The 10,527-nt window shown below is 37.9% G+C and overlaps 1 protein-coding gene across 1 annotated transcript in view; it reads right to left on the reverse strand.

Annotated features, from left to right (window-relative positions):
* The window catches only part of LOC126198939 (WD repeat-containing protein 81-like), a 302,041-nt gene extending 291,906 nt beyond the window's left edge, over positions 1 to 10,135 (reverse strand). Inside the window, exon 1 of the mRNA XM_049935579.1 lies at positions 9,621 to 10,135. Within this exon, the coding sequence (XP_049791536.1) occupies positions 9,621 to 9,911 (291 nt within the window). The 5' untranslated portion in view covers positions 9,912 to 10,135. The remainder of the gene's footprint in view (positions 1 to 9,620) is intronic.
* Between the last annotated feature and the right edge of the window lie 392 nt (positions 10,136 to 10,527).

Below are 10,527 nucleotides of genomic sequence, written 5' to 3' on the forward strand. Positions count from 1 at the left end.
TAGGGGTAAGAGATAGATACTGCCTATAGGAAAATAAAGAGACCTTTGGAGACAAGAGAACCACCTGTGTGAATATCAAGAGCTCCGATAAAAAAACCAGTTCTAAGCTAAGAAGGGAAAGCAGAAAGATGGAAGGAGTACATAGACAGTCTATACAAGGGGGGAGGAGGGTAAACAGCGGTGGGAAGTGGTAGCTGGCAACACGGGCCACAAAAAGAGGACAGTGTCAGACAGTTTCCCAATTGGCACAACCAATAGATTTGCCTTGCTACCACAGTTAAGTAAGGAAGAGGCTCCAGTAGAAGTAGATGTAGTTAAGATGCAACAGAATCTTACTAGTAAACCAACTGTTTCAAAATAAGTAGAAAGTAAGAGGAAAGTTCTGTAGCTAGGTAGGAGCCATGGAAGAGGTGTGGGCCAGATTTTGCAGGAAAAATTTGGTGATAGGTACCAGGTCACAAACTTTTTCAAGCCAAGTGCATGTCTTAGCCAGGTGGTAGAGGATATAGGTTCCTTGTGCAAGGGTTTCACAAAGCAGGATCATGTGATGATAGTGGGTGGAGTGGGAAACAGTATTGATAGGGATCAGGGCTACAGTATTGAGTGTGACCTGGTGAAAATAGAATAAAGTAGATGAGCTCCTGGTTTGTTTGGATGACATTGAATCCTATAATGTAATAGATATATTATGCCTGTCTCAGCATCACATTGTGTCTGATATGGAAAAGGTGAATATCAGTGTTTATAAACTAGCTGCACATATGAGTAGAGAGAATAAGGTGAAAGGAGGAATTGCCATATATGTCAAAAGTTATCACTGTGTAGAAAGCTTAGATACAAAAATTTTTGTCTAGAGAAACTTATAGAAGCATGTGCCTGTCAACTTAAACCGAAGGAGGGCTCTTTTATAATTGTAACAGTATATAGGTCCCCTTCAGGAAAATTTCATTTATTCCCGGAAAACTTGGATGCCTTGTTGTGCTATCTGTCAGATAGGGGAAAGCAAATTATTATTTGTGGGGACTTCAATGTTGATTGACTGAAAGAGTGTAATAGGAAGAATGACCTGGAAGTGTTGCTCGGTTCTTTCAATTTGACATCTGTCATTAATTTTCCTACTTGGGTAGTAAAGGACAGCGGCACATTGATAGATAACACTTTTATAGACCAAGATAGGTTTAAAAACCTAAATCCTTGTCCTGTTGAGAATGGCCTTTCTGATCATGATGCTCAGCTAGTTACAGTATATGGCATAGCTCCATTCAGTAATTCAAAACTATCCTCCAAAGTTGTTCGTTCAATTAATGACTCAAAAATTACAAATTTCAGAGAAAATCTTCAGCAGTTAGACTGGGATGAGGTGCACAAGGAACCCGAAGCTAATTTAAAATATAACTTATTTCATGATACACTTGTAAGAGAATTTGAAAACTGTTTTCCCAACAAAATAGTTAAATCTAATTATAAGAAACCATGCAAAAAACCTTGGCTTACTAAAGGAATAAAACTATCTTGTAACCACGAAAAGGAACTGTATCTAACAACAAGAAAGAGTAATGACCCAGAAATGGCCAAATATTATAAAAACTACTGTGCTACATTAAGAAAGGTTATTAAGAAGTCCAGAAGCATGTGCATCATGTCTGAGATTAATACCTCTGATAATAAAATCAAAACAATTTGGAATATTATTACAAGGGAGACAGGGCAACCAAGAGTACGGGATGACAGCATCACCATCAAAGTGAATGGAAACTTTATAAACAACAAGCCGGAAGTCGAAAACATTTTGAATAATCATTTTTTAAATGTTGTAGAGAAAATAGGATCTAAATGTTCATTAGAAGAAGCAAGGCAGTTAATGGAAGAGGCCTTACCCACGCCATTTGATACAATTGAAATTCCACCCACCTCTCCTTCTGAAATTAGGAAGATAATAAACTCTCTCAAGAATAAAAGCTCACATGGAATTGATGGCATTTCCAGCAGGATAATAAAAGCTTGTTCCCAAGAAATAAGTGGGATTCTTAGCCACATATGTAATAGCTCTCTGAAGCAGGGTATTTTCCCAGATAGACTGAAGTATGCCATTGTTAAACCACTGCATAAAAAAGGGGATACGTCTGATGTCAACAACTACCACCCAATCTCTCTTCTGACTGCCTTATCCAAAATTCTTGAAAAAGTAATGTATTGTAGAGTAGCTTCACACCTTTGTAAAAATAAAGTTTTAACAAAATGTCAGTTTGGTTTCCAGAAGGGTTTTTCAATGGAAAATGCTATATATACTTTCACTAATGGAATATTAAATGCTCTGAGTAATCGGAAGTCACCCACTGGGATTTTTTGTGACCTATCAAAGGCTTTTGATTGTGTAAATCATAGAATACTTCTAGATTAGCTCAAGTACTGTGGTATGAATGGAACAGTGCTCAAATGGTTTAAATCATATCTAACTGGAAGAGTGCAGAAAGTTGAAATAAGCAGTTCACATAATATGCAAAAAACTGGTGATTTCTCAAACTGGGGAACAATCAAGAATGGGGTGCCACAAGGTTCGGTCTTGGGTCCTCTGCTGTTCTTAATATATATTAATGACTTGCCATTCTATATTCACGAAGATGCAAAGCTGGTACTTTTTGTCGATGATACAAGTAGAGCTATCACACCCAACAGACAAGAATTAACTCGTGAAGTTGTAAACGATGTTTTTCAGAAAATCTCCGCAAATGGGCTCTCATTAAACTTTGACAAAACACAGTATATACAGTTCCACACAGCAAATGGAATGACACCATTAATAAATATAGACTTCGATCAGAAATCGGTAGCTAAGGTAGAATATTCAAAATTTCTAGGTGTATGCATTGACGAGGGGTTGAACTGGAAAAAAACACACTGAGGATCTGCTAAAACGTTTGAGTTCAGCTACTTATGCTATGAGGGTCACTGCAAATTTTGGCGATATACATCTCAGTAAATTAGCTTACCACGCCTATTTTCACCCTCTGCTTTCGTATGGCATAATATTCTGGGGTAACTCATCATTGAGTAAAAGAGTCTTCATTGCACAAAAGGGTGTAATCAGAATAATTGCTGGAGCTCATCAGAGATCATCCTGCAGACACTTATTTAAAAAGTTAGAGATCTTCACTGTAGCCTCACAATATATATATTCACTTATGAAATTTGTTATTAACAATCCGAACGAATTCAAAAGTAATAGCAGTGTACACGGCTACAACACTAGGAGAAAGGATGATCTTCACTACTCAAGGTTAAATCTAACTTTGGCTCAGAATGGGGTAAATTATGCTGCCACAAAAGACTTTGGTCACTTACCTAATAGCATCAAAAGTCTGACAGATAGCCATATAGCATTTAAAAGGAAATTAAAAGAATTTCTTAATGGCAACTCCTTCTACTCATTAGATGAATTTTTGGATATAGTAAGTGGGTAATTTCCACAACCTCCCCACAAAAAATTAAAAATATTAAGTGTCATGTAATATTTTGTGTAATGTAATATCTTGTATAGACACCTTTTATTAACCAGACACGTTCCACATCATTACGAAGTGTCGTGTTCATGATCTATGGAACAAGAACTAATCTAATCTGTAGTTGAGGACAATATTATGAAAATGGAAGAGGACATAGATGAAGAGGAAATGGGAGATTTGATACTGTGTGAAGAATTTGTTAGAGCACTGGAAGACCTAAGTCAAAACAAGGACCTGGGAGTAGACAACATTCCATTAGAACTACTGATAGCCTTGACAGAGACAGACATGACAAAACTTTACCATCAGCTAAGCAAGATGTTTGAGGCAGGTGAACTATCCTCAGACTTCAAGAAGAATGTAATAATTTCAATCCCAAAGAGAACAGGTGTTGACAGGTGTGAAAATTACTGAGCTATCAGTTTAATAAGTCACGGCTGCAAAATACTAACACAAATTCTTTAAAGACGAATGGAAAAGCTGGTACGAGGCAACCTTGGGGAAGATCAGTTTAGATTCCGTAGAAATGTTGGAACACGCGAGGCAATACTGACCCTACAACTTATTTTAGAAGATATGAGGGCTATCCACAAAGCACATTACGTTTTGGAATTGAAAATAAATAAAGTATTGGAAATTTCTTTTATTATATACAGATGAAAGCAACACTTAAATACTACTTTTCTATATAGTTGCCATTTAAATTAAGGCACTTATCGTAGCGATGGACGAGCTTGGAAATTCCTTCGTCGTAAAATTCGGCCGCCTGCGCCTTCAATCACGTGGTTACCTCTTCTTGAAGCGGTGCGTCGTCACCAAAACGCTGCATAGCCAACCACTTCTTCATTGCTGGGAATAAGTGGAAGTCACTCAGTGCCAGGTCGGGACTGTACGGCGGATGAGGAAACAACTCCCACTTAAAAGATTCGAGAGCTTCACGAGTGGCATTTGCCGTGTGAGTCCGGGCGTTATCGTGAATCAGCAAGATCTTTGAGCCCAACTTTCCCCAGCGCTTGTTTTGTATTGCTGTTCTGAGGTTGTGCAGAGTTTGGCAATACCTTTGAGAGTTTATTGTAGTGCCTCTTTCCAGGAAATCCACAAAAATCACGCACAGCTTCAAGAAGAGGTAACCACGTGGTTGAAGGCACAGGTGGCCGAATTTTACGACGAAGGAATTTCCAAGCTCGTCCATCGCTACAATAAGTGCCTTAATTTAAATGGCAACTATGTAGAAAAGTAGTATTTAAGTGTGGCTTTCATCTGTATATAATAAAAAAAATTTTCAATACTTTATTTTTAATTCCAAAACGTAATGTACTTTGTGGATAGCCCTCGTAGATTAAGGAAAGGTAAACCTATGTTCCTAACATTTTTAGACTGAGGGAAAGTTTTTGACAGTGTTGACTGGAATACTCTCTTTCAAATTCTGAAGGTAGCAGGGATCAAATACAGAGAGCGAAAGGCTATTTACAATTTGTACAGAAACCAGATGGCAGTTGTAAGAGTCAAGGGGAATGAAAGGGAAGCGAGTGAGAGAGGGTTGTAACCTATTCCTGACTTTATTCGATCTGTATATTGAGCAAGCAATAAAGGAAACAAAAGAAAAATTTGGATGAGGAATTAAAATCCATGGAGAAGAAATAAAACCTTTAAGGTTTGCGGATGACATTGTAATTCTGGCAGAGACACCAAAGACCTGGAAGAGCAGTTGAGCAGAATGGGCAGTATCTTGAAAGGAGGCTAGAAGATGAACATCAACAAAAGCAAAATGAAGATAATGGAAGGTAGTCGAATTAAATGAGGCGATGCAGAGGGAATTAGATTAGGAAATGAGACACTTAAAGTAGTAGATGAGGTTTGCTATTTGGGGAGCAAAATAACTGATGATGGGTGAAGTAGAGAGGATATAAAATGTAGACTGGTGATGGCAAGGGAAGTATTTCTCAAGAATAGAAATCTGTTAACATTGGGTACAGATTTAAGAGTCAGTTAGTCTTTACTGAAAGTATTTGTATGGAGTGCAGCCATGTATGGAAGTGAAACACGGACGATAAATAGTTTATACAAGAATAGAATAGAAGCATTCGAAATGTGGTGCAACAGAAGAATGCTGAAGATCAGATGGTTAGATCATGTAACTAATGAGGAGGTACTGAATAGAATTGGGGGTAAAAATCATAGAGGGAGACCAAGGGATGAATACATTAAGGATGTAGGTTGCAGTAGTTACTCAGAGATGATGAGGCTTGCACAGGATAGAGTAGCATGGAGAGCTGCATCAAACCAGTCTTTGGACTGAAGAGCACAACAACACAACATGTGCCTCCATACGAACCTTAATTTCTCATGTCTTATTTTCATCATTCTTCAGCAAAATTTGTGTTCGCAGCAGCAGGATCATCAAATGTCAGTTCTCTAAATTTTCTCAATAGTGCTCCTCAAAAATAACATCTTCCCTTCACAAATTCCCATTTGAGTTATTGAAGCACCTCTGTAACACTTGTGTGTTGTTCAAGCCTATCGGCAACGAATCTAGCAGCTCGCCTCTCAATTGCTTTGATATCTTCCTTTGAACATGCAAGTAGTACTCAAGAATAGATCACATTAGCATCCTATATGCAGCCTCCATTACAGATGAATCATTCTTTCCTAACATTCTCACATTAACCCAAAGTTGGTCATTCAACTTCCTGCCACAATGCCCACATGCTCATTGCATTTCAGATCGTTTTGCAGTGTTATGCCCAGATATTTAAATGACATGCCTGTGTCAAGCAGGGCACTGTAATGCTGTATCTAACCATTACTGGCTTATTTTTCCTACTCATCCACATAAACTTAAATTTTTGTACATTCAGAGCTAGCTGCCATTCATTACATCAACAACAAGTCATCTTGTATCATCCTACAGTCATTCACCTTCAACACATTTCCTTACACCACAACATCATCAGTAAACAAATACAGATTGATGCCCAACCTGTCTTCCACATCATTTAAGTATATATAAAATAACAGCAGTCCTACCACACTTCCCAGGGGCACTCCTGACAATACCCTTGTCTTTGATGAACAATTGCCATCAAGATTATTATTATTATTATTATTATTATTATTATTATTATTATTATTATTCTTTCTTTCTTTCTTTTCTCAGACGTTATGTCTGGTCAAAAATGGAAAGTGACGCGGACCTTGATCAAGCGTGACTTCCTTTTAACTGTACGGTATATATTATATTGCATTTAGGAACTTTCGGGTAATTGAATATGTATCAATAATTACGGATTTCTGTAGTTGTATATATAAGTTTGGATGTAGCTGTATTGCATTGATGTACTGGTGGATATTGTGTGGTATGACTCCTGTAGTTGATAGTATAATTGGTATAATGTCAACTTTATCCTGATGCCACACGTCCTTGACTTCCTCAGCCAGTTGGATGTATTTTTCAATTTTTTCTCCTGTTTTCTTTTGTATATTTATGGTATTGGGTATGGATATTTTGATTAGTTGTGTTAAATTCTTCTTTTTATTGGTGAGTATGATGTCAGGTTTGTTATGTGGTGTTGTTTTATCTGTTATAATGGTTCTGTTCCAGTATAATTTGTATTCATCATTCTCCAGTACATTTTGTGGTGCATACTTGTATGTGGGAACGTGTTGTTTTATAAGTTTATGTTGTAAGGCAAGCTGTTGATGTATTATTTTTGCTACATTGTCATGTCTTCTGGCGTATTCTGTATTTGCTAGTATTGTACATCCGCTTGTGATGTGATCTACTGTTTCTATTTGTTGTTTACCAAGTCTGCATTTATCTGTTGTGGTATTGGGATCTTTAATAATATGCTTGCTGTAATACCTGGTGTTTATTGTTTGATCCTGTATTGCAATCATGAATCCTTCTGTCTCACTGTATATATTGCCTTTTCTTAGCCATGTGTTGGATGCGTCTTGATCGATGTGTGGCTGTGTTAGATGATACGGGTGCTTGCCATGTGGTGTTTTCTTTTTCCAATTTACTTTCTTCGTATCTGTTGATGTTATGTGATCTAAAGGGTTGTAGAAGTGGTTATGAAATTGCAGTGGTGTAGCCGATGTATTTATATGTGTGATTGTTGTGTGTATTTTGCTAGTTTCTGCTCGTTCTAGAAAGAGTTTTCTTAAATTGTCTACCTGTCCATAATGTAGGATTTTTATGTCGATAAATCCCCTTCCTCCTTCCTTTCTGCTTAATGTGAATCTTTCTGTTGCTGAATGTATGTGATGTATTCTATATTTGTGGCATTGTGATCGTGTAAGTGTATTGAGTGCTTCTAGGTCTGTGTTACTCCATTTCACTACTCCAAATGAATAGGTCAATATTGGTATAGCATAAGTATTTATAGCTTTTGTCTTCGTTTCTTGCTGTCAATTCTGGTTTTCAGTATTTTTTTTCAGTATTATTATTATTATTATTATTATTATTATTGGCATCAACTTCTTGTTCATACATGTATGGCGCTCCTTACAAAAGCTGAAGAATGGTGCCAGGTGGTAGAGGTGTAATCCCTGCAACACTGGGTGTTAAAACTCTTGCATCAATCTCACAGAGGATTTCCTAGATGAAACAACTAGCAAATTGTTCCAGCCACTAGTCTTGAATGGACAACAATGTAGTACACATTGTTTGACAATGTACCATTTGCCAAGCACACCAGTCAGCCCAAACCCAGTTATTTTCTCTGCGGTCAACGCTGTTGCAGCTGCGGGACTTAGGCCACACACACTTTACAGACCTTCTCATGGGGTCCATGTGGTTAATCGTCATGACTGCCACAAAGGGAGGCTTGGAATGGACCTTAGCAATAGAGGGTGTGCTCCAAATACTGGTGGTCGACAACAGTCTCCAATGCACAGAGCTCAAATTCGAAAAGTTTTGGACCCACAGCAGTATTAAACATCTTACAACCTTTCCATCCAGCCTTAAATGGGTTGGCAGAACAATTTGTTTGCACAATTAAAATTGAAATCATTAGAGTTAAATTGGTTTCTGCATTACATGCCTTCCTAGCACATTACAGGGCAATGTTCAAAGCCTGACACCAGTCCTACATGGTTGTTCTCCCAGGACACTCCTGAATCTCCTGTTTCCATCCCCAGAATGCACAGCAAATGCAACCACACCATTCTGTATTAATCCTAAAGTGTGATTTCCAATATATATGAGGTAAAATCAGAAAGCAACACACAATAATTTTATTACCAAAAAGATTAACAAAAAAATCACAAATGAGTTTACAACTTTTACCTACATCTCTACATAGTCACCAACATTGTCAACACATTGCTCCCATCGCAGTACCAATTTCAATATGCCCTGTTCGTAGAAGTCCATGTGGTTGGAGTATAGCCATTTGTGGACTGCTGATTTCACTTCCGCGTCTGTCACAAAGCATTGGCTGATCAGGAATTTCTTCATTTGACCGAACAGATGCGCACAAATATCAATGTGTCATGAACAATACTGTACACTGCACTACAGAAAATGTTCAACTGCTGCAACAAGTTTTGCAGGTGCGCATATCAGCCTTTCAAAATTGCTGCCTCAGTTGCTCTGACATTCTGTGGGGTTTCAGCTGTTACCAACCATCTAGAGCATAGCTTCACACGGTCCTCTTGCAAGAATGCATTACCACCTGGAGACACTGTTACAGCCCATACTGTCATCCACTTACAGGCTACACATGCCCCTGTGAATTCTCCTCAGTTTACACCCTTTTCTTCACAAATATCAAACTACACTTCGCTGTTCCTCACAAGCTGACAACAGTAACCTGCGTGACACATTTGTTGTTTTGTAGTTCAGGCCTCTGTTGCTAGAGCTGCACATGAAAACAAAATACCCTCTGCAGCACACACTTCAAATTATTTTGTAGTGAACTTTCAACATCCCAGCTGCAGTACCAGTGGAGAAAAAAATTATTGTGTATTCCTTTCCGATCCTTCCTCGTATAATCTCTCTTCAGTTGCAAATTAAATAAAAAAAAAAAAAATGCAAGGCAACTGGAAAGCCAATAAGAAAATATCAAAGCATGCTTATAAGATGCAAATCCTTTTATTGTGAAGTTCACTTACCTGTGCTGTCCCAGTGGCTGTGTCATATGTCAGATCCAGCTGTCTGTCTCCCTTATTCAGCCTATATTTGGAACGTGTCAGATCACGCCAGTTGGAACCTGTCCGAGAGGTGAAATCTGTTACCCATGGCATAACATGGTGACAGACAGGGTCCCCATGGCGTCTACCAGCTAAATTGTTTAAGATGGTCAAATAATCAAAATTAGATAGCTGCCCTCTTATCCATTGTTCGCAATAGCTCTCTAAAGGCATTTTTTCAAGCTTTTGTTTATTGCTTTTGTGGTCCAACATTTTATGGTCAGTATCAGTCTTGGGAGTAAACTTGTTATGAGGGTTTGAGTATCTCTGGAAGTATTCTTGGTGCGTCCTCACTTCCTCATGAGCCCTAATATTGCTCTGTACTGATATATCTTCTTTGAGATCATTTGCTACCAGTTCTACATTTTGAGTTTTTGGACTGAACACATGTTCATTCTCTACATCTCCAACATTAGAAGATGGATCATAATTGATGTTATCTTCCAGTCGTGGCATTACCTGCAAGAAAATTTTTCTGAAAGAAATATTTCTTATACACCATTAATAATAATACAATGAGCATATCCCAAAACTGTATATAAGGGGAAAATATCATTATACAGAATGCTGATTTTTGTCTGCTAATTGTTAAAGCGTGAAAGCCAAGAATTTTGTGATTGTATAATGCTAACAAATAAGACACAAAACAGACAGATTGACTGACTGTATCTAACACTGACAAAGTAGTAGGCAGTGAATCTCACTGTATGCTTTGCTGAGTTACAGTGTCCATATTTTCATATCACCTATTACTTGATGCTTCCTTGGTACAGTGGATAATGTTGGTTTCATTACTGAAGCTTGGAGAAGGTTCAGTAAAAATGTATGA

Source organism: Schistocerca nitens, chromosome 8, assembly GCF_023898315.1.
Source record: "Schistocerca nitens isolate TAMUIC-IGC-003100 chromosome 8, iqSchNite1.1, whole genome shotgun sequence".
NCBI lineage: Eukaryota > Metazoa > Arthropoda > Insecta > Orthoptera > Acrididae > Schistocerca > Schistocerca nitens.